Source organism: Cimex lectularius, unplaced genomic scaffold (genome assembly GCF_000648675.2).
Source record: "Cimex lectularius strain Harlan isolate CLEC.00 unplaced genomic scaffold, Clec_2.1 scaffold22, whole genome shotgun sequence".
Classification (NCBI taxonomy): domain Eukaryota; kingdom Metazoa; phylum Arthropoda; class Insecta; order Hemiptera; family Cimicidae; genus Cimex; species Cimex lectularius.
In genome coordinates this window covers 1,629,904-1,655,918 of record NW_019392657.1, presented here as the reverse complement: position 1 = coordinate 1,655,918, position 26,015 = coordinate 1,629,904, and the positions used below count along the sequence as shown (strand labels likewise).

The following is a 26,015-nucleotide window of genomic DNA, read 5'->3' as shown; positions in this document are numbered from 1 at the left end:
CCGGGCCACACTAGATGGAATACGACAGAAATTTCCGCTGTACAAGGTTACATTCAAAACAAAGCCAGCGACAAACTGAACGGAAATTTCAGTTATAATGTCTCTGTTGAACTCTATTGGTGCATCATTGTCCATCAACAGATTGTTCCATCTAAACAGATCAAAACGGTGCAATGTAGATAGAGCACACCACACTGACGACAGACAAGTGTACAATATTAGAGGCAAACTGCAAGTGAAGCTGATCTAGGATGGACGTGGACCAATTTATTGTGGAAGTTCAGAACAAATCCTGTCTGTGGAATTTTAAAGACGCTTGTCAAATGGCGCTATAGTCATCCCATAATATTGGAAGAATTTGACGTGTTATCCTTTTCATATTAGATGGTTGAATCCAATGTTCTCTCTTTTTCTCCATTGCCTTGTAAATGTACAAAACGAAAAGTGGTTTCATTGTACCATACACAATCAACTGAGCCATGTTATCAACCGAATATCCAAAAACAGCCAATTCTATTCATTTCTGTTGTATATGTGGCTTGTTCGGATTTTTCGTCGTGAAATTTCCGTCACGGAAACTTCTGCCGCATTCTGTCTGTGTGCCGCCAGCCTTAAAGGGCCAAAGGAATGATGTCCTGGAGAAAAGGGGTCACTGTGCATTAGCAAGAAAATTTACTATAACAAGTTTGTTTATAACATAATAAATAATATAACATAATTATGTGAAAATCTGACTTAGAGATCGAGATCATGGGGTAGTTAAAAAAGAAAAATAAATCTTTACCACAATTGATATTATTTTTGAGTAACATAACATAAATAATAATTAAATATATATAATATATATAAATTTGCAATTTACAGCAAAAATTAACAATGTATTGAAACTTCCAATATAAATATTTATTTTAAATTAACTTTGTGCTAAAAATTTACCTAAAAATCATCTTATGCATCAGTCTTAATGGAAGTAATTTACCTCCAATTACAAGAAACATAAATCAAATTTTTTTAAAAATTATAATTAAATCAGGTTCAAAACCAACCATTAGCCTCGCCATTTAAGGAAAAAAAAATTGTTTAAAAAAATTATTATGGTTCTTCCAATTCACTCACCATCTTATTTTCATTATAGCAAATAAAAAGTTCATAAGGAAAACAATTACAATTGGCTTAAGTAACCTAGCTACTACTAAGAGGGCATGGATTGTTATTTATAAGAGCATTGATTTTATAACAATTTTCACTTGAAATTTGTAAATAAGATGCACAATCTGATTAAAAACTTTAAAAATTCAATTTTGCAATAAATTTAATTTTCTCTTGATAGTGTACAGTTTCAACACCAGTGAACTGATCAAAATAAATATTATTGGCTGATAAGGAGTAATAAATGTTAAATCAACAATGAATTAGACAATATTAGAACTATTGATATTTTAAAATCGCCACAAATATTTCCTTTAAACAAATTGTCTTTTATAAGCTTTCTTAACCTATCAAATAAAAACACCGGCAATTTTTTAAATTGAATTATTCTAATTTACTATTACAATTATTATCAGCTTATTATTCAGGTAAATAGTCCAAAAATACTTAAAGTACAAACTTAACTTTTGCATTTTGTAAGAAATAATACAGATTATATAAATAAAAAAGGGGGGAATCCTACTGCTGTCCTAACCCGCTAAATGTATGCTATTAAATTATATAACAGTTTAAGTTACAGTAAAAACAATGAAATGGGCAAAATTTGATGCCATTAGCTAAGGTTAGGAACCACAGTAAGCCTGCGGTTTCCTTTCTATGCCTAACAGGAATAATAACAATAAATTTAGTTTTACTAAGTTTCCAATTTGTTTTGGCAGTTCTCTACTATTAAATGAATGTTGGTTAGATAGAAATATTCCTCTGACACATGGAAAAAAGGCACCCATTTTTTGGAGCCAAATGGTCAAAATGGATCATTGAAATAACCCCGTATTATCTCAGCATTCAAAGTTTCTTTCTCTAAATAAATAAATACATTTCTTTAATACTGAGAACCTTTTTAAAATAGTAATTTATGTATTATTCCTAGAAACATAAAGAGGAACCGGTATTATATTATAAATGTAATTAGCTATACATTCATACACACAAGCACACACACAAACAAAGCCCACAAATAAAAATCACAGTACAGCTCGCTAAACAGTAAACATTTCGAGGAACACTTTTTTTTAACGGGGATTGGAAAAGAAGTGAAATGAGGACTAGTCGGAAAACCTAAGTTTTTCAATTTCTCAATTGTTGTTATCTATGTGGCAAAGCTCGGTAATTACGTTGTCATACTCTTTGAGGTTGGTCTCAAAAGCTTCGAGCTGCCTTGTGAGGTCACCAACCTGCTCGGCTAGAGTTGGTTCATTGTCGAAACCTTCGAGCTGGGGTGCCGACTGGCACTCTCGATAAAAAAGTCCAAGATCTGTGTTGGCATTTGAACCAGCAAATGGTGTTTTCTGAAAAGGAAATACCCTTCATTACATCTTTAATATATAAAATAAATAATTATATTAATTAGCTTATGGTATTAGTCTCTCAACATGGTTAAAAACTACATATACAGCTAACTCTTGACAAGTCTAATTAATTTTCAATTTGCTCCACTTAACTATGTCAAACAAATTTTCTTGTCCTGCGTCATTATGTGGTAAATATTACCTCAATACGTCCAATTCAGGTCCAATGCCAGGAACAATGCGTAAGTAAGTCATACTGAGAAAAATGGACATGTGAGGGGATTTTCGCCTCTAAGACAAAGTACCTCTGAACGATCCCCCCCATCACAACTTATATCCTGTAGGAGCCGCATCGCCTGAGAGAAGATTCTTTTTCATGTGCACCTGCTGCATGGCCTTATCAAACGTTTGTTTAAAAAGGATGGAAGGTAATGCAATTCTGAATGCATCTGGCCAGCGAGAAGCTCGAAAGATTGAAATGATTTTTAGAAATGATGAATGATGGAGTGAGTGCGGTGTTCAATCCTTTTTTTAAAAAAAGATTAAAACGATATCTGTCTAAACCTCCTGGGGCATACTCCCATGGATAGAATGCGCCATTCCCAAATCCAAGATGGGCTCTTCAGTTAAGAAGTTCTGGACAACAGACCAGCACTGGCTTTCATTTTAAGTGGAATGTTGACCATTAGGAGAACTAAGCCATACTATAAATGTTTCAGTAAAACAGTACGACCTGACAAATAGCATCAAATACTACGTACCCTCTAGGAATCTCACAAATGAGCGAATCTCCAAAACCAATGCTTATTCATGCTTATTCCCTGTCTTTTCAGACAGGATCTGGTTCACTGACCCATATGTGAGACTGATCACATGCCTGCTGTTCACCCACTGACAATTTCTTTTGCCGGTATATGAAGACAGCTTGTACTTTAGAGAGTGTGCCATGCTCCCTGGGCTTCATCATTATTTTGTGCCTGGAAACCCCCTTTGTAACCAAGGGTTGGTACAGGAAATTCAGAAATTATGAAAACGTAAAAGATGAAATTGCATGTGAATATGAAGCTCATCTTTTCAGGTTGCATCCCAAATCACGGCATGAATATTTTACTTTCAGAGAAGAGGCTATCGACCACGACTGGCTTCAAGCCTCCCCTTTTTTGATGAATGGTTTCAACAGTTTGTAGGCTCACCCCTTTTATGTTTCACCCACCCCCAATTATAGGTACACCCGCTTCAGCCTGTTTTTGCTACTTATCATGGAATAAACTGGTACGCTGCATCCTTAACTTATTTTACCGCTGTTATTGTCGTTACTCTGTATTTGAACATTGAGTTTGTCTTGATTTTTTAATGTTAAAATGCCTCGCAAAACTAATTCTTTCAGTGGGTGAAAAGCTAAAGTTGATTCACAAAACGGAGAAAGGAAAGAAAGGACAAAAAATAAGGCAGTTATTGCCAGAAAATTAAGGATTCCCAGATTTAGTCTTTTCTTAAAAGTTTGTGTATTTTATGAGTTTTTAGTGTCGAATATGTTATGAATATGATATTATCAAGTTTTAAAGTATTTTATTTTTTTGTCTTGTTGTACATTGCCGAGTAGTTTAGTTTTGTTGCTGAGATAACGAACGAACAAATGTAGATGGAGATGGAGATGGAGAGGGGGGAGAGAGGGAGAGAGAGAGAGAGAGAGAGAGAGAGAGAGAGAGAGANAGAGAGAGAGAGAGAGGAGAGAGAGAGAGAGGAGAGAGAGAGAGAGAGGAGAGAGAGGGAGAGGAAGGAAAGAGGGAGGGAGAGAGAGAAGACAGGTAGAAAATTAAAGTTTAGGGAGTGAGTAAAACAGTAAGAAAATAAGAGATTTAGACAGAAAGCAAAGAAAGTGAGTAACGTGAGAAAAAATTAAACAAGAAAGAACGAGAGAGAGAAGAGAGAGAGAGAGAGAAAGAGAGGAAGGAAAGAGGGGGGGAGAGAGAGAAGACAGGTAGAAAATTAAAGTTTAGGGAGTGAGTAAAACAGTAAAAAAAATAAGAGATTTAGACAGAAAGCAAAGAAAGTGTGTACGTGAGAAAAAAATTAAACAAGAAAGAACGAAAGAAAGAAAGAGATTCTGTGTGTAGAGAATAACATTCATTACTCCCGATGACCACATGAAGAAATCTCACATATTACTCTTCCATAATTTTAAATAAGTGAAACATCGACCACAATAAGTCAACTGTAGAATAGTCAAACAACTATGTCCAGTCCTTTGAATTTCGACTTATTAAGAATGGACTGTCTATGAATAGAGTAAGAGCAATTTCAAAAGCAGTTTATCCGACTGGACAAATTGGATAAATAACATGCTGAAAACGGTACACATGCAATAACTAGATACATCATAGGATACAAAAGTGCTGAAGGTATGTGTACGACTGCAAGAAAGTAGTCAGTGGCTGCAACGGTTTAAGCGTTGACCTGGCACTCATCACTGTAAGGTTATTGGCACTCATTATTTTCTCACCATTCCAATAATTTACTTAATAAATTGTCATCATAAGGTGAAATATGTATTATTTTTCAATTGTCTAGTTTCTTTGGTTAACAGCAGACATGCAATTTATTCCCACTCATACCCAGCACAAGCGAAATACTACCAATGTGAATTACATTATGACACAGCAATTTTAATGTCTGATCTATAGCAGGGTTTTTGTGACTGCAAGGTGCACATAGTACATTATTTAACCTAGGTATGTACTCGTCTTCCCTCATAAAATACTTTTATAAATAGGAAAAGGATGTGTTAGTAATGGAGAAAATTAATTAAAATATCTCATGCTGATGTTAATCAATATAAAAATTTACCAAGTCTACCATAATGAAATCATCATGTGATGTGATCGAAGGGCATCTTGGTGTGATGTTGCCATTATCGCTGTCATCCTGGTTAGGCGTATGTTGCTCAGATGATGGCGGTATTGCTGGGGGTGAAATTTTGTTCGCCTGTTTCCCAACGTTGAGCAAGCTCATGAATGGGACATCGTTCAGCGGTTCGTTTTCTATACTAATCCTTCCCTTTTTGATTGTGTCGGCAAATGCACCCATCTTAATGGTCTCACTCAATGAAGAATTGTTTTCATCTCTGCAACAATGCCAAAAATAACAAATTTAATAAAAAGAAACTACAAAAAGATTTTAATTTTATTATATCCTATCCCTTCTTAATTTTTTCTTGGAATCTTGAACTAAAATTTAAAGAAAAGTATGTTAAAGAAAGAAAAAATGGGAAGGTCCAATTTTTAATATTAATTTTTTCTGTTTCAATTATTGAACTACATATCAAGTACTTTGTGTTAACTACCTCACTAACATATTGTATCCCCCCCCAATACCCATATTTATTGAATAAAATTCTAAACTTATTTTTGTAAAATGCACTAAATTATACCTGTAAGTAGGAAAAAACTAATTAAATAAAGTAAGAAAAGGAAGAAAATAAATCAGATTAATATTACAAAAGTATATTATGTTAAAGGCAATATGATTAATTAGACATAATGGCTAGCCATTATACAAGAGACTTGGCCCATATGTGGAATGAATCACCTGAAGTATCAATACTGACCAAGGGAATATGGTCAATAGACATAATGCTCACCACTGTCATTTATGTAAGATTTCAACCAAGCAGGTTGGTCATTATTCAAAATGTCCAGCAATCAATGGTCATTAAGCAAAATCAGCATCAATGCATAGACATCCACTTTCAGTGCACATAGACATCCCTAACAAATCAATGTCGGCATGGAAGGTGGTGGAAGGTTTGTCATCATTAATGAAGGGGTAAGGATAGGGCTGCCATCGTTGTAAGAATTACCATAGCAAACTGGGTTTCTGTTGGTAAAAGAATAAAAATAGAAATATTGCGCAATTCAAAATGCTACAAATTTGGCAAATATGCAAAAAATAAAATTTTCAATCATTTTAATCTAATTTCTTTCCAATGGATTTCCATAATATAATAATTATATCTAAGTATACCGCAGTCATTATGCATCGAGATCATTTTTGGATGTTGTGCATACTGACCAAAAGGTTGTACATTATGCATAAATGCAATAAGCTCTGAACATTATGCAGAATCTCACTGAACAAACATAAACACCCAGGGAAAAAAAAATTAAAAAAATCTTAAATTAAAACAAAACATTCTTCTTACATGTTGTTGGAACGGAGATGTTTTGGACTAAAATCTGGCCTAAAGTGGTCACTTTTAAGCATAATCGATGTCTCTTTACTAGGTTGCGGTGAAATCGTCATCTTGGTTCGGTAGGCCACAGATAGGTGAATTGTACCAACTGGCGTGCTCAGCTGTCCGACCCTAACCTGGTTGTACCCTTCACCTACAAACAACAATGAACAATGATGTTAACAAACTTTTGTTAATTTGGTCTTAAAGAGTAAAAGATTAAATTTGAATACATTTGACTTATAATGTCTTTATTTAATTGATGGAAGCAAATTCATCAGTAAAAGACTAGAACACTTGGTTTTACAAAACTGTTTTGGAAAATTTACATTCGTTTTAGAATATTTAATATAATCTGTCTCTTGTTCATCAATAAAATGTTAAAAATTGCCCTGCCTCTTAATAATATCAATTAAGAAACATTAATTTAAAACTATATTTTAAGTAGTAAATTATAACTATTTTCAGAAATTAAGTAAGACATTAGCTAAGTACAAAAATTTAAAGTGATATTTCTCCAATGAGGTGATATTGTACTTAACCCACGCAAAAATACTTCAATAATATAAAATTGTATATTTTGTAAGAATACATTGCAAATTTGACATCTTTTGAGTTTCTTTTTTGAAAAATATAGTTCCTACTCACAGTAAGTGGAGGTAATATTATTGATTACTCACTGTGAGTAGAAACTCACACTTCTCAAATGTTCTCTCAACTCGGAAATCTCAAAAGTTCACACTGGATTGAATGCACTCACTCCATCATTCATCATTTATATCTTTTGAGTTTTGCTTCATGAAAAAAAATTAAAAAAAAACAGTAAGATACACAGTGTTCCCAAGCATTTGTAAAGCATTTTTTATAGTTAAATTTCCGACAACAGTACAACCCCACTATATTTTGCAACAGTTTTCTTAATTTTCATCTAGTTATAGTTATAGATAGTTGTGTCGCTAGTGCTCCTGTGAAGAGACAGAAAAAAACTTTAAGATTGGGTGGGAGGATAAATGTCAAAAGTTTATAAATTTAAAAACATTAATTATAAACCTTTTATATATACATATAATTACATACAACTAATAACAGATTTAAGCCTTTATTGGTCATAAAAAATACCCCCTCTTTATTTACACAGGAAGATGACTCAACACAAATGATTTAGCGTAGATTTTCTGGAATTAATAGATGGCTAACTAATGGATGGTAACATAAGCACATCTCTCCTGTACTAATAGCATAAAGAAAAGCTAACAAGAGCGCTGTCGCCGATTCATGTCCCTACTTTTGTTGGCCGGGTTTCTCGAAGGGTCCCTGGGCCGGGCTTGGCCTTCACAATTATGCCAATAACAAACATAATACCATACCTATCCTTACTTTTGTTCAAAAATAATAATTTAGAAAAGATAAATCACATTTGGTGAAATTCAAATTTTTCTTCTAACAACGGAGAGTTCAAATTGTACGAAAAAACAAACTCAACCCAAAATGAAATTATTGTCAAAATAAATTATCCCGCGGTTCAGTTCAATGGAAAAGTTTAAAATTCAAAGTAAGGTCAGATATGACGAACGTATCGAATATCCAATTACATACTCAGATAGAGAGAGGGAGAGAGAAATTAAGAGTTCAAGGACAAAAGCCAAGGATTTTGGTGGATAAACAGATTCTGTTACCACATAACATGGCAATCGTACCTTTTATTGTTAAAATTTCAGCGAACCTTATCATTATGGCTTATCTATTATTATACACTAAAACAAAGGACAAAACTGACTATTCACTTGTTTACAACCAGTTTAAAACTGAATAAATTATTGGGTTGTCCGGAAAATAATGCAGGATTTTGGTATTAAACAAAAAAAAAGAAACTAGTTACTTTAAAGCAATGTTCTTTAATCAAAATAATTTCCCATACTCTCAATACATTTCTCCCAACGTGTTGGTAACTTATTAATTCCGTCTGAGTAGAATTCAGAATTTTTAGAATTGATAAAGTCAATAAATGCATTTTCCAGTTCCGTTTGATTTTTGAATATTATGTGTTGTAAGTAGTGGTCCAGGTGTCTAAAAAAATGGTAGTCAGTAGGCGAGAGGTCCGGAGAGTAGGGTGGGTGAGGCAAAGTTTCATAGCCAAGCTCCAATAATTTTTGTGACGTTACACGTGACACATGTGGTCGAGCGTTGTCATGCAACAAAATGGGCCCTTTCCGATTGACCAAAGAGGGCTTCATTACTGCCAATTTCTGATGCATGGTATTAATTTGGTTACAGTATGATTCAGCATTGATGGTTTCGCCAGGATTTAAGAAGCTGTAGTGTATTAAACCAAATGAAGCCCACCATACCGTAACCATTACCTTTTTTTGATGAGTTGGGGGCTTTGGAGCTTCTCCTTTGTCGAGCCACTGTCCAGAACGTCTAGTGTTATCGTAGAGAATCCACTTTTCGTCACATGTAACAATTCTGGCCAGAAATGGGTCATTTTTGTTTCGACAAAGAAGTGATGCACAAACATCAAAGCGCTGATTTTTTGGCGATCGTTTAATGAGTGTGGAACCCAATTTTCGAGTTTTTTCACTTTTCCAATCGCCTTGAGGTGGTCAGCGACGGTCGTTTTACTGACTTTGAGTTGCTCTGCAAGTTCTCGAACAGTTGTTTTGGGGTTTTCTTCCACCACTGATCGCAGAACATCATCATTAAGAGAGGAAGGCCTTCCACGACCTTCTTCATCTTCAAGGCTGAAATCTCCCTCCCGAAATTTTTTAAACCACCTTTGCACAGTGCACTCATTAACACAACCCTCGCCCCAGACTTGGTTAATGTTTCTAGCCGTTTGGGCTCCGCTTCGGCCGAGTTTAAACTCGTAAAAGAAAATCGTACGAAATTCTCGCTTTGACATTATAAGGATGACTGAATTATTTCCAAGTAGCGGAATGCTACAGAGGTAAACAAACAATATCATTTGGAAGAGGATTAATAAGTGTTGACATTCATACAAATGAGTAATCCTGTAAACGTAAACAGAATATTTTATATAGATTTTTTTTAATGAAAACTTAAAATCCTGCATTATTTTCCGGACAACCCAATATATGTTTGGAATTTCTTAAATAATTCTCATTGGGTGCAGTGAATGGTTAAATGTTTGGCATTTCTTAAATAACACTTATTGGGCGGGGTGACTGGTTAAATCAATAACTGTAAGTTATCTGTTTATTATTAATTATGATTTCCAATTTTTCTTCTCAACCGTCTTTGCATAAAAATTGGAAATTAGAAATCAACAACATTCAGTTGTTTTGCAAATTTTAAGAGGGAAAAAATGCATTAGCTTTATATTAATTGCAAACATTAAAAAAAAAGTATTAAGAATAAAAATATTTAAATGTGAAATATTATTTTCATAATAATATTGTTTTCTCTATTGCAGTATGTCTGGAGTATTTTTTCAATGATCTATTCAGAATACAAGTACAATAGTAAATATCACAATAAATTAAGCTGCATTTAAATTTTTTATGATATATTGTGATATAACATTACATTGCGATATAACAAAAGTATATTCAAGTTCTATTCAGATATTACAAGAATATTGAATTCATTTGGTATTGTCATTATATATAGATTTTTATTACTGTTGGACAGTTGATTACTGCCTAAATTCTCACTCTTTCACTCACACACTCTTTTTATAACACAGCCTTGACATATTTATTATTATAGTGTTGGACATTTTTCCCAAGTTATTAGTCAAATTCTTCTAGACTTCTTATGTTTACTTATCTAAACGGTCTGTAAATTAAAATATATATTTCAAATTAAATATGGCACTCTTGATGAGTCTTGACTGGTTAAGAAGAATTAAAACATTTAACATTTTCCTTGAAATTAAAAATGAAAACCATACACAAATAGAAACCATTTTTAAAAGTAATCGTTTAAAAATGATTTTGAATTATTGAAAAATAATACAACAGAGGACTCTTATTCATTTGAAACTTGATAATTTGAATTGCTTGCTACTATGAAATCCTCATCAGGACACTTTGGTAAATCGAAAAACTCTTTTGTTTTGATATACGAATATTTATGAATATGAAATATTTTTTTAAGAGTGAGAGAAGATTCTATAAATTGAAATGGAGCAACTCCCCCTCTTTATACAATGAACTTATTCCTTGTAACAATTTTCTACGTTTTTATGTATAATTTACTTCCTTGGTGCTGAAAGCTTCTTCGATTTTTTTCTAGTTTGTTTCTTTGGTGGTTTTGCTAACGTGTTCTCAGCGCTGGTCACTACAGAAAATCGTTTTCACAAGATACCCGGCCAAAATGAAAAAAAAACTGCTTTGATTTTTTTTTTTTTTAATAATGAATAACAATGTTCATTTTACAGTTCCAAGTTATTTCCACTTTTTCATTATTTTTACTATGTACAATTTAAGTAAGAACTTTTGAAAATACATAATCTCTTAATAAATTGGTTTTTCTTTCTTTCAACTTAATGGAACATCTTCATCATTCAAATTACTTTTGCGGTCCCTTAGGTTTTTGAATTATCAAGAGTGCTGTGCAACCAAAATGTTCTACACTTCATGCCAGATTGCCATTTTTTGTTGGCAAAAAACTGCTGTTGCAGCGTCTTATCAATTCCATTATCTATTATATATAGAATTCTCTATCTTCAAAGATAGACTACATATCTGTCTATCTTATCACACTAATAACTAGTTTATAAATACAATTTAAATAAGATGACAGAATAGTGTATTACCCAGTGGGTGATATTTTAATTATCATCTTTTTTTTTTTGGATAATCAGTTTATTAATGCTACGTTTATCGGCATTTTAGCAAAATAAATAAATACCTATTTTTTTTTTTTTTTAATTGTACAAATCATATATAATAATTATTATTGAGATTAATTGGATTCAAACTCTTATAATATAAACACTAAAATTGATATTCATACACACAAACAGATCATGGAAATTAATGTTATTATTATATTAGATTTGGTTAAATCCTTCTAAGATTTTAAAAATTGACATTTAGAAGTAGAGTTTTATTTTAAAGAAAATAAAATAGAAATATATATATTTTTTTTAAAGTTTCTGTAAAAGCGCCCTTGGCGAAGGTCGTTCAAGGCTGTTGAATTGCATTCCTTTCCTATTAATTCCCCCTCCTAAAAGCACGGCTAAGAATAGAACTTTCATTCTTTTTCCAGTTCCATTCCCCAGACGGCAAAACCCCCCAAAAATAATTTCTTAAGTAGTTTTAATAAGTTATGCAATCTGTAGCAGGTGTAAAAATGGATTAAACATAAAATACCTAATTTATTTATTCCCTGTTTGCCTAATAATCAAATCTAATTAGAAATAGGTCAATTACAATGTTGATTCATAAAATCCGCTTTGACAGGTGTAAAAATAAACAGGTTCCAGAAAATTTAAGAGAAGAATATTCTCTCCCTTTCTCTGTGTGGAAATAGGTAGAAGTGTGTTTTGAAATATGAATTACCTAAGAGGATGATTCCTGACTGTAAAAAGCATGCTTTTCATTGAAAACTTTCACTTTCAAGACATCGCAAAAAAATTGTTATAAAAAACTTCAACATCCATGCAATTAATTTTTGAACTAGAGAACAGGAAAGAAGAAAAAAAACAATTTCTCAACACTTTATTAATGTTGGAATTAATTAGGATTATTATATTTAAGTTAAGCGAAGTGTATCCATCTGGCTAACAACATTGATTTTAATTTAGACGAAACAATTATATTATCTTACCCTAGGCATATTCCAGTTTAATTAGGAAAAAATAAAAAATAACTAATATAATTTGATAATACTGTTATTCTTATTTTTCTTTAATAGATTGTTATAAAAAATTCATTTTTTATCTTGTTATTTATTACCCTTTCTATTCCACGGACAGACACCTAACTTTCATAACAAGTATTTTTTATTTATTTAAATGGATTAATTTCTGTTGAAACTGGGTATTTTTAAGTCAAAAGTGCACCTCGAAATTGATCCTCGTAAATAAATAAAAAATACTTTTGGAGAAAGTGTGCTTTCAGTTTTCTCCATCTGTGGAATAGAATGGATAAAAAGATTTTAAGAAATTATAGTTTTCAAAAATATTACTCAATTTTTGTGCCAATATTATTTTCTTACTCAGTTAGCTTTTAAAATTTAAAATGATGAACTATGAAAAAATATGATTGGTCTAGGTGAACTTTAGAGCGGATCCAGTAGTTAAATGGGCTCACCTAAGCTGTGGAACTGTGGCTCTCCGACGTAGATCTTGTAGCAGATGACATAAGAATCAGGGCCTTGCCGCCTTGAGAGTTTGTACGCTGGGGTCACCCTCGTCACAGAGACGAGGCTCTTTAACAAAATGCCCATCCTGTTGTAGACTGTGTACGTAACTCTAACTGATGGGTCTGTGATTTCCGGGCTGACGCCGACGCACCATGTCTCAAGGATCATCATGTCACCTTCAACTGTTCTAAGTGAAATCTCAACGCAGAGTGGTAGCCGTGAACCACCATTGTACATGGCAGATTTGGCTTCTGCGAGCACTTCCGGGAGATCTTTAATCGCAAGATTAAACTGAAAATAAGGCAATACATACTATACTTATAAATAATTAACATTCTTGAAATTAAATATTTTTGGATCGACTTACAATTTATAATTAATTATATTTTTAATCTAAGGTTTTGGCTAAGATGAAAAAGCCACGACCTTTGGCTCAATAGGTTCGAATTCCACTCGTGACACTTGCTTTTTCATCTCAACCTTTCGAGGATCTTTTAACCTTAGATTAAAAGTATAATTAATTGAAATAATTAATACCGTCAACTATGACTGTTGAATGCATGTATGGACTATTATTAAGTTGAAAAGGATCAGAATAATTGACCTTATGCCGATCTTTTTAACTTAATTCTTAAAATGGTTTTAATTGTTGTTTTATTTTTTTTTTTTCACAAATTGGGTTTTGATTTTCATTAGTTGTATATTCAACTGAAAAAATAGATAAAATAAAAATAAAGAAGAGGAATTTACCCAATCAGTTCCTGATGTCTCTGGATTGCATTTAGTGTTTATCTTTTCACCCATCCTTGACTGGACGATAATCTGTGCTGATTTGAGAGCGAGAAACTTCGTGAATTTGTCCAAATCCTTTTTGTCTTGAGCACTGAGTTTGTTGTTAGCTGCCATTTCTGCGGCCAAGATTAATGGGAAACACTGGAAAAAAGTAACAATTAAAAAAATTATATTAAAAAACAAACAAAAAAAAACATGATATTTCATTATAATTCCACTTTTAGAATGTAAAGGACCGCAGTAGCTGAGATGATAAGCTCCCTGCGGATGTGGTGTGATTCTCACTGCCACCCCTGGTCCTTTTTTCGCGATAGCCTTACCCCTCAAAAAATTCACAACGCATATATTATACACATACACCTCCTTGACTAAAAAAAAAAGTAGGTGGTAAAGTAAAGCAGAGTACTTTGTAATTCTTAGTACTACTAACATTCTCCAGAAAGTAGGCAACTATGTAACACTGCCAATTTTACTTTTTTATTTTTAGTCTATGCACAATTGAAGAAATTTATCTTTTATCTACCAACCTACCTCCTTCTATAATTGGCCTAATAAAAATTTATTAAAAATAAAACAAAAACATTGGAATAAAGGACAAATGAAGAAGAAATATTAAATTTTTGATAAAAAAAACAGCGCAAAATGTTTAAAGACAAGTGCTTTTAAGAAAAATTGTAGTACACAACACTGACGCTTTGAGGTCACTTTAATAATTTGATACTGTTTAAGAATAAAAGGTGTAGTGTGAAATAATTTTCTTTCAAGTTAAAAATTATTTGTGTGTGGTGTTTATTGAGTGGGCACGATAACGGAAATGTTTTTCTAAAGCCTACGTCGCACCAGACTTGCATCTCATAATTTCCAAATAATAATTTAAAATTATTAATTTTTTAAACCGATAATCCAGCTTAAAAAATTAATCCTTTAGACTTTCCACAAAACTAACAACATTCCACATCATCAAATACTTCAAAGATAATATTAATAATAAAATTTAGACATTTTTATTGTAGAAACTGTAATTCCAAACTCATTGGAAGTCTGATGTATTTATCATGTTAGCGGTTCTGGGTTCCAATATTCAGGCATTGCCCATGGAATTTTATTTTAGCAATTTAGAACTATTAATACAAGAGTCTTACTACATATAATTACAAATATATCTATGATATTCTCTGGTAATGCAAGAATTTCATCTCCACTCAAAAAAATATTAAACTCTTTAAAAACAAGAATCATGTTCTTTCAAACAAAATGTCAAGGTACAAGACACTTGTTATGCAAGATTGTTGGTAATCATCAGATTTTTTATTCATTTGGAATTTTGTCAAAAAGATAAATTAATTAATAAAAATCTAATGTTATAATTTACCATTTCTTCGAACCGGAACATAATTAAACAGCCTTAAATTTTCAACATAAGCTTTGGAAATAGCAAAACCAAAATGCGAATAAATTAGTGATAAGCTCTTAATTAATTAACTTCTTAAATGAAAGAGAAAAATTCCATCGAGATTCTGTTAGCAACTTTAGAACTTACTGTACTTTTTTAAGTAATAAAATGGTAATACATAATAATTTTGTTTTGTGGGCTTAAAAAAACAACGAACCCCCTTATTGTACAATTCGGTAAAATGAAGACATAGTAGAGCTAAAATAACTTGACGTCCCTGATTATTATTATTCTTTTTTGTAATGTCTCTAATCAATAATAAACAAATTCCGAGTATGTGACAATTTTCAAGAGATATGAATTTTCAGTAAGGATGCATAAATGACAATATAACAAAATAAAAAATGTCCTTGAGATGAAAAATATTTTTAATAATTTTAAATTAATTTGATGGTAAAAATAGTTTATATTGGGTTGTCCGGAAAATAATGCAGGATTTTGGTATTAAACAAAAAAAAAGAAACTAGTTACTTTAAAGCAATGTTCTTTAATCAAAATAATTTCCCATACTCTCAATACATTTCTCCCAACGTGTTGGTAACTTATTAATTCCGTCTGAGTAGAATTCAGAATTTTTAGAATTGATAAAGTCAATAAATGCATTTTCCAGTTCCGTTTGATTTTTGAATATTATGTGTTGTAAGTAGTGGTCCAGGTGTCTAAAAAAATGGTAGTCAGTAGGCGAGAGGTCCGGAGAGTAGGGTGGGTGAGGCAAAGTTTCATAGCCAAGCTCCAATAATTTTTGTGACGTTACACGTGACACATGTGGTCGAGCGTTGTCATGCAACAAAATGGGCCCTTTCCGATTGACCAAAGAGGGCTTCATTACTGCCAATTTCTGATGCATGGTATTAATTTGGTTACAGTATGATTCAGCATTGATGGTTTCGCCAGGATTTAAGAAGCTGTAGTGTATTAAACCAAATGAAGCCCACCATACCGTAACCATTACCTTTTTTTGATGAGTTGGGGGCTTTGGAGCTTCTCCTTTGTCGAGCCACTGTCCAGAACGTCTAGTGTTATCGTAGAGAATCCACTTTTCGTCACATGTAACAATTCTGGCCAGAAATGGGTCATTTTTGTTTCGACAAAGAAGTGATGCACAAACATCAAAGCGCTGATTTTTTTGGCGATCGTTTAATGAGTGTGGAACCCAATTTTCGAGTTTTTTCACTTTTCCAATCGCCTTGAGGTGGTCAGCGACGGTCGTTTTACTGACTTTGAGTTGCTCTGCAAGTTCTCGAACAGTTGTTTTGGGGTTTTCTTCCACCACTGATCGCAGAACATCATCATTAAGAGAGGAAGGCCTTCCACGACCTTCTTCATCTTCAAGGCTGAAATCTCCCTCCCGAAATTTTTTAAACCACCTTTGCACAGTGCACTCATTAACACAACCCTCGCCCCAGACTTGGTTAATGTTTCTAGCCGTTTGGGCTCCGCTTCGGCCGAGTTTAAACTCGTAAAAGAAAATCGTACGAAATTCTCGCTTTGACATTATAAGGATGACTGAATTATTTCCAAGTAGCGGAATGCTACAGAGGTAAACAAACAATATCATTTGGAAGAGGATTAATAAGTGTTGACATTCATACAAATGAGTAATCCTGTAAACGTAAACAGAATATTTTATATAGATTTTTTTTAATGAAAACTTAAAATCCTGCATTATTTTCCGGACAACCCGATATCTAGAATGTTGGTTATTTTTTGAACTATAACTATGCCATATATTTCAATTGCTAATGCATTTCGGGCCACGTCCCTGTTCCCTTTGAGTTCCATTTAGCTAAATAGTAAGCTCTGAAGAGACTCCAGGGACATGGCCCGAAATGCATTAGCAATTGAAATATATGGCATAAAAAATAAATGGATTAAAAAAATAAAATAAATGTCATAAATGAAAAAAAAAATATATAAAAAGAAATAAAATAACGAACATTCTAAACGAAATATCTTTGTTTCCTTCTAATTTTTATAAGGAAAACAGTTAAAGCTATCAATGAAATAAATAACTGAAAATTAAATCGTATCTTTTTATCGTGGTTAAACATATTTACTCAATCACTAATACTGTAATGATTACCTCCGACATCATCATCATCACTTTTTACATACTTGAAAAAAGTAATTCAACTCTTAGTGAGGGTCGACAAAAATTTGCGATTAAATTACACACAAAATCATATTTTACTATCACATTTACATGATACTTAACTGCTCGTTGACGTTATTTTTAAACTAAAGGAAAAAATAATTGACCTTGACCACAGAGAATTGAAGTGTGGAGACAAGAACCTGTTTACCACATTGCGTTATATAACACGGCGGAATTGAAAATCATTTTACACCTACAAATCATCGTAACTTGAAAAATATAGAAAGACAAAAGATTTGTTACAAGATATCCTTTTTTTAAATAAATATAATTCAAAATTGCAACTGTTAATATATATCAAACATACAAATGATTTTTTTTTTTTTTTTTTTAAGCAAAAGTTAAACGATTGGTTTCAAATGTATAACGAAGTTTTTACTGTTGGTTTTTTTATTTTTATTTATTTAAGACTAGAAGGTAATGTCCCCATTATTCCTGCCAACTTCCTAATCCAAGTTGCGTGGCACATTTAACAGGTTTTTTTTTTAACAGTTCCAACAACCTTTCCCCTTTGTTAAAAATTCCACCACAGCGAGCACTTTCAAATTGGAATTATTCATTAAGAGAATACTATGTTCATGAGAGGTTAAAATTTCAATATAATAATGCGAGTGCATTCTCATTGTCTTCACAAAGCAGGAATAGAATTTTTATATTGTGAGTTTCACCGATTAATATGTGAGATCCATTATATACCATACTTTGTAAAAAAAAAAAATTTAAAACCCACAACTGTACACTGTGTTGTTTATATTGACTAATTCCTAAGTATATAATGAAAATGTTTCTTATTAGATTATTTGGAAAACTGAAAAATTTACAGACATAAATTATTGTGTCTACTGGAGCCTTTCAATGAAATAATATTTTACAATGTTAATTGCATCATTGGAATTTCCAGTATGACAGCAGGAAAGATATGATTTTATCTGTTTAACCACCAGTTAATTTTTTTTTCACTTCAAAATTATACTCATAATTTCTTCAATACACTTTGAGTTTAACAATCTCAAAGTGGACAGCAATCTGTGATGATACAATTATCAAAGGACATTCCAAATAATGATAAGACATTTTGAGGAAAGTAATACGCCTTTTGGTGTCTATATGGCATCATGATTGAGTCAAAATGTCTAAGGAAATGTGAGCAGTACACAGCTGAAATTTTCACTAAATATGTAAATACACATACAATTAATTACATGGTAGTGAATGTTGTATTTTAAAATAAATATTGTGCTAAAATAAGAATTACACAATGTAATGATATAATATTTGTAATGAATTAATTATAGTATAATTTTATATAGCAAATAATTAAACTACACATTTCTTGTAATACATATTTCTATAAGAATAATATAAATCATCTAATATCTACAAGTCATCGACGTACTCATCAATTTCTTGAAATATTAAACTTTCCAACTGAACCAACAAGGTGTGCATTTGGTAATGATTTATTTATAAGTAAAATGAAATATTTGTAGACAAAATTGACAAATATCATTTATTGAAATCATAAAAGTAAAAAGTATTTCTCATTTTTCATTAGAGCTCAATTTCAATGATAGATTAAAGATCTGTTTTACTAATATATTTGCTTAGTTAATACAAAAACATTGTAAAGCTACAAGAAAATCATTAAAATGATTTTCATCGTGAAATCTAGAAAAAGTGGTGGAATGACATTCCAACTTAATTGTCTGGTATGCATGAAGTAGTAAAGGTACAATCATGTTTCATTAAATTCTCATACTATTTTCATACAACATTAAGCTAACATGAATATAATTTAATAATGTGCAATAAAAGAATTAAGCTACTCGATCTGGCACTCAAAAAAGTTGCAATTTTTACGTACTCGCTGCTTGATTTAATTATCAATATAAAAATAAAATGACATGGCATTTTTAAGTATAGCTAACATATGGGCAGTTAATTGGATGATTTAACAAAAAGATAATCTTTTTTTGGTAGATATTTCACAATCCTCGTGGCCATGTAACCTTCAATTAATACACTAAGTAGCTTTCTCGCAAGGTTCAAATTGGAAAAGGATTTGTTTGATGATGGTGTTACAAATTAGTGTGCCAAATTTTAATTTTTGAAAGGTCAGAAATAATATGTTTTCTTCTGTTATTATACCAACCTTTTCATACCCCTTTATTACAAAACAGTCACGCTTGAATTATGGGTCAAGACACTTAAGAAAGTGTTTACCTTACAATTGTACAAGTTAGAGAAAGGTATACAATTACTCAATTCACTAATTTCGTGGTCCACTTGACCAATTAATATCTTACAATTAATTAAGGTTTTCAGTTGAGATAAAAAAGTTAATGGCACGAGCGGGATTTGAACCCACGATCTTTGGCTTGATACGCCGCTGCCTACCACTTGAGCTATCGTGACCTCGTATACAATTACTTTTATCTAATAGATAAAACATTGACTTTGGTAGGAAGAGAAAGGATAAAATACTTGTTTTTCTTCTAAGACTAGACTTTCCAACTGATTACACAACTATGCACTTTGGTTAACTTTAATCAAATTTGGTTTTAATCATTTTCAATACTTGTCCCAGATGGCCACACGCCACATCTGACAGATCAATCCAGCAAGTATCGGAAAACCAAATTTCAATTTTAACACCTCGCAGACAACAGAGAAATCAGTGTTGTAATTTTTTGAATGCATATTCGCAATAGAAATGGTCACTGATTGGGTAATAGAAATAAAAAAAAAAGGTATAACAATTCCTGTAATCCAGATAGAGTAGAATTTCCAACTGAATGAACATTTAAGCGCAAACCTTTAAATAACACTGAACTATTTTTATTCAAAATAAATACTCCATAAGATATAAAGTTGTAATTTACAATATCCATCATTTTTACAATAATAATACTAACTTATACAAAGTAACATTCGAATATACTTTTTAAAATTATCAATGTGACTCGAGTAAATTAAAAAAAATCTTTTATCAATCGAATACTGGAGAAAACAGTATTTTGTCAAGAGATTTACTAAATCTCAATTAAGAATATAAACGTATGTTTCAATTATCCAGGAAAACTAGACTTTCAAACTTGGACATGTTACCGAACTATTTCACAAAATGTACTAAGATAGTAATGCTGAGATTTAAAACAATTGTTGTACATTAATAGTAGACAGTTGCACAATCTACCACTCGAGTGGAGGGCTTTTTTCATTTATCAATTGTTGCTAAATTCAATTTTAAAATGATATTTGATTTGTTTCCCTTATTGTGCTTGAGATAAAAACAACCTATTTATAGTAAAATAAAATGACATTGTATCTTATTGTTAGCAATTTTGAAATAGAATTGTACCAGATACGATTGTAAAGAAATTGATGGGTAAAGGAAACATAAATGAAACAATTGATGTTATTTGAAAGGAGTACTTTCCAACCGAGTATGCACACGGTAAAGGTCAATTATATACATAAATATAAGTGAAATGTTTCCACATGATTCATTGTTCCAATTCCAAACATTAACCATAGAATAATAAGAACCACCCAATCGAACAATCAAAGGGTTTATTCCTTTTTAAAAAGGATTGAACTCCACGCTCACCCCATCATTTATAAATTCTAAGGGTTTATTTTTCATTACAGGTCATTTTTAAAATAAAATGACATTGCATTTTATTTTATTAGGAAATTTATAAAAGCAGTACAACAGTCGATTGTAATTGATGTTAATTATGGGTTGAATAAAGCATGTTAAAAAATTGATGTTTGAAAAGAGTAGACTTTCCAACCGAAGTATGCACATGGTGAAGGTCCAATTATGAACATAACTTAAATGTTTTCACATAGAATTCATTGTTGCAATTACAAATATTAATAACTGCCCAGTCTAGCAATCAAAGGGTATATTTTTCATTTCAGGTCAAGCGTAATGAACGTCGATGATGTATTTTATTTATTAGGAAATCTGACATAAAACAGGACAACTAGTCAACTGTAAAGAGAATTATGGTTTGAAGGAAACATATGTGACGTAACCCCTGTTATCCAGAGGTAGACTTTCCAATCAAATGCACAATTAAAAGTTTATTTTACATAAATGCTTCTGAATTATTTCCACTTAAGATATCAATGCCGCAATTCAGAAAATTAACAGTTCAATAGTAAAAACTACAGTCCAGTAAAAGATGTATTTTTTTTATTTTTGCTCAATTGAAAAATCATATAACATTGCACCTTGTCGTTATCAAATTTGGAAAAAATATAAATAAAACAGTATAAAAGTATATTGTAAGTACATTTATGGGATAAAGGAAATGCATGTGAAAAATTCTTATCTGGAAGGAATTGACTTTCCAACCAAAAACAACATAAAAGTCCATTTATATATATGTTACTGAAAATTTTTCACATAGCAATTCTGAATATTAACCATGCGATAATAAGAACTATAAAATATAGCAGGTCAAAGGGTGCATTTTTTTTTTAAATCATAGCTCAATCTTAAAATAAAAAGATATAGTATCTTATTTTATTAGTAAATTTGACACAAAATCAGAAGCCAAATTTAATGAGAAATATGGGTTGAAGGAAACATATGTTAAGTAATTTATGTTATCTGGAAGGGGTATACTTCCCAACTGAATCCTCAATTGAAGGTTTTTTATGTATATAGATGCTACTGAATTATTTTTACTTAAGATTCATACTAAAACATCAATGCTGAAATCCAGAAAATTAAATGGACAATAGTAACACAATCTAGTACAATATATTTTTCAATATTGCTCAATTGAAAAATAATATAACAGTGAAGCTTACGTTGTTAACTAATTCATTATATTTCGTGGTCCGATTGACGAAATAACTTCTTTCAATTAATTAATTGGTTGAAATGAAATGGTTCGAATCCCGCTCGTGAAACTAACTTTTTCATTTCAACCAATACCTTACATAAAAGGATTAATTAATTGAAAGCTGTTAACTAATTTGAAATAAAATAATAATGATAAAACAGTATAAAAGTAAATTGTAACTGATTTTATGGATTGAAGGAAAGGTGTGTGAAAAATTCATGTTGCCTGAAAGAAATTGTCCTTCCAACTGTGATTTGAACATGGTGGAGTTGAAATCATATACATAAATATAACTGAAATGTTTCCACATACGATTCAGTGTAGCAAATTCCAAATATTAACCGTATAATAATACTACCGAATCTAGCAATGAAAGATAAACGATGCTGCATTTTATTTTATTAGGAAATCTGACATGAAAGCAGTACAACTAGTCGATTGTAATGAGAATTGGGGTTTGAAGTAAACATATGCGAAGTAATCCCTGTTATCTGGAGGTAGTAGACTTTCCAACCGAATGCACCATTAAATTTTTACTTTTTGTACATAAATGCTAGTGAATTATTTCCATTTAAGAAAACAAAGACTCAATTCAGAAAATTAACTGTACAGTAGAAAAAACTACACAATATAGTAAATGAAGAGTGTATTTTTCATTATTGCACAATTGAAAAATAATATAAAATTGTTGCTATCAAACTTGAAATGTAAAAAAATTAAAAAATAATAAAACAGTATAAAAGTAGAGTGTAATTAGATTTATGGGTTAAAGGTATGTGAAATTTTTTTGTTATCTGGAAAAAATTGACTTTCCAACCAAATACACAGTGTAAAAATCCATTTATATACATAAATGTTACTGAAATTATTTCACATTCAACCATGCAATAAGTACTATACAATATACCAGTCAAAGGAAGTATTTTTTTTATTATAGGTCAATCTTAAAATAAAACGATACTGGATCTTATTTTATTAGCAAATCTGACACAAAATCAGTACAAGAGTCAAATTTAATGAGAATTATGGTTGAAAAGAAAGGGATTGACTTTTCAAGTACCAAGTAGAAATATATGTGAAGCATTTCCTGTTATCTAAAGTAGTACTTTCCAACTGAATGAACAAGTATGCACATGGCAAGGGTCCATTTATGTATTTAATACTCTTGAACTATTTTCATCTCAGATATTAATACCTAAACAATAATTAGCGGAATTTAGCAAACAATCAATGGAATGTTCGTCATGGCTCAATAGCGGATTAAAATGATTAAAATGAGTTTTTTTTCACGGTTAAAATAATTAACCTAATTAATGTTTTTATCAAGGCATAGATGGGTTAAAGGTAAAGCGGTTTAAACTATTTAATGTTATTCTGGAAAGGCTAGACCTTCAAACTGAGCGAACTTGGATTAGTGTTAACACGTGGTGCCTCGAGACGGAACAAGTTCGTGGAAAAAACCAAACAAGGAAATCCGTATTTGTTTTTTTCTTATTCTAGTCTATCTGTGTAAAACTGTATAAAAACAAAATGAGATTTTTTCGGGTGTATTTGTGTAGATGTAGTACGAGTATCGTTAGGAATGTCGGTTTTAATGAATAACCTAAAGTAGCAGATTTCAACATTGTCAGCAATTTAATTAGTAACGAATCATTCGTCGTGATAAAACACGTAAGAAAAAATATAACCGGGGAAAAACCGAACCGTGTTTTAACAGTTATTGTGCGGGGATAAGGCCAGTATTGAATAGGGTTGGGCAACTCACCTTACGACTCAATCAAATCCGGGGTCTTCCTCACTCGATATTAATCATAATTGAATTAATAATAATAATAATCGAAGAAATGTTGATATTGAGAATGACGCAGGTCGAGGGCGCGAAGAGGCACATTCCGCAGTCAAAGAAAACTAACGACTGGTTTTCGATCTCGTAACGTGACTCGTTGGAAGGGATTTGGCGACGGGGTGGGCGTTTCCAACGTCATTGGTACTGGAAGGACGGAGGCGAGCGCTTCGGGCCGATCCGCCAATAACGGTCCGTTACGTGTTCACCTACACGTAGGCAGTAGGCACTCATTCGTACTTTCTCCTCTTTTGCACTGTCATTCTTCTTACCGCTCCTTTTATGGATAGGAGTTTGAGTTTGCGACGTCTGGATTCTCGATTTCCTTTAAACTTTAATGACAAAGGTTTCTTCTTTGGCCCGAGGGGCTCACTATTCTCCATTTTTTTTCCATGGTTTGTTAAAAATACTTCAATATTTACAGACTCACTCACAAATTACAATACCCACTCCGAAGAAAATAGTTTCTATTCTACAGTTGGCAGGGCTCAAGAGTACCTATGCACGACTGAGGTCCTTAGTTCCAGTCGATTTGCACAAAACATTCACGCTAATAAATACATTCATATTGAAGAGGTCGCAGCATATCGGCAGATTACAAACCTTGATAGCGGCGACCTGTCCCTCACATCACACAAAAAATATATAATTACCTAAACTGATTTGGTGGCCCTGTGAGCTACTCAATATTCAGTCACACCACGACCAGAAATACCTCATCACCCACGCTAATAAATACATTCACACTGAAAAATGGAGATGTACCACGCGTGGTTGGTTATGTGTATCCATACGCATTTATCAATTTTAAGTACCTAATAAGATTAACTTTGAAGTCACTGTTATGCTTAAGAACTATTTCCAGATTAAATGGTAGGTCATACCGTTCTTGGTACTCTCTTAACCTATCTTAACCTTTCTCCACTCTTATTTAATATTTTCATCAATGACCTTTTTTATTTATTTTAGAGGTACAAATAGGGCTTTAAGCCCCTTTATATGTACATACATTATAAATAAAGTTAGTTTTATAAACATAGTAAAATAATAATAATAATGATAATCCATTTATGTTTTAGTGGTCAATTGACCAAGTTACTTCTTTCAATTAATTATTCTTTTTATGTAAGGTTTTGGTTGAGATAAAGAAATCAGTGTCACGAGCGGGACTTTTTATCTCAACCAAAACCTTAATAAAAAGAATAAATAATGATAATAATAAAACATATAATAGGATAGATTAGTTTATGAGTGTATGTTTGGAGTCAGAACTTCATAGTACTCAGAAGGGATGTAGCTAACCTAAGATAGGTTTAAATGATAGGGTATGAAATGACCTAGCCATTAAAATGCCCTTAAAAATTAATAATAATTATAATAATAAAATATACGTTCCACTGTGATCATTACCTACTGCTGCAATTATCAAAGATCTGGCCTTATTGAATGAAAGAGAAACACTTCTTGCGAATTTTAAATACATTTCCCAATTATAATTTTTTTTTTTATACCGATGGGTTCAAAAATGAAATTGGTAGGGTGTGGGATATTTGCTGATGAGTACAATCTCAGGTCGTCTCTATCTTATGAGGCTAGCATATACACAGCTGAACTTCATGTGATCAGATCATTGAGCATTATAAAGGAAACGGAAGGCGTAATGCCATTATTTACTCTGATTCGAAGAGTGGTCTCGAAGCCATCAAAAATAAATTCTTGGTTGACCCATACATCTTAGAAATTCACAAATACCTTTATGAAATCAAAGCACTTAACAAAAAGTGGTATTCGTTTGGATTCCTAGTCGTGTCGGCATTTCTGGATAAAAGAGCTGGACAAGAAAAGAGT

The 26,015-nt window shown here is 31.9% G+C and overlaps 1 protein-coding gene across 2 annotated transcripts; it reads right to left on the bottom strand.

Annotated features, from left to right (window-relative positions):
• Positions 1–873: 873 nt before the first annotated feature.
• Positions 874–24,429, bottom strand: LOC106663258 (autophagy-related protein 13). 2 transcript variants are annotated; one of them, XM_014387966.2, is made up of 6 exons: positions 24,090–24,429; positions 13,813–13,995; positions 13,011–13,353; positions 6,700–6,883; positions 5,355–5,622; positions 874–2,498 (listed from the first exon to the last, which is right to left on the bottom strand). In XM_014387966.2, the coding sequence occupies exons 2-6, from the start codon at positions 13,966–13,968 to the stop codon at positions 2,286–2,288; spliced, it is 1,164 nt and encodes a 387-aa protein (XP_014243452.1). In that variant the 5' UTR covers positions 13,969–13,995; positions 24,090–24,429; the 3' UTR covers positions 874–2,285. The 2 variants fall into 2 exon arrangements, with proteins under 2 accessions (XP_014243452.1, XP_014243442.1); XM_014387956.2 differs by having other exon boundaries at positions 875–2,498; positions 5,346–5,622.
• Between the last annotated feature and the right edge of the window lie 1,586 nt (positions 24,430–26,015).

What these genes read in the sequence shown, in the direction of transcription:
- LOC106663258 (XM_014387956.2), bottom strand. Translation starts at nt 13,968, where the DNA reads ATGGCAGCTAACAACAAACTCAGTGCTCAAGACAAAAAGGATTTGGAC. An exon ending in CATCTCCGTTCCAACAACAT is followed by an intron (nt 5,623 to 6,699) that starts GTAAGAAGAATG and finishes GCATTGTTGCAG; the next exon opens with AGATGAAAACAATTCTTCAT. An exon ending in ATTTCATTATGGTAGACTTG is followed by an intron (nt 2,499 to 5,345) that starts GTAAATTTTTAT and finishes TTTCCTTTTCAG; the next exon opens with AAAACACCATTTGCTGGTTC.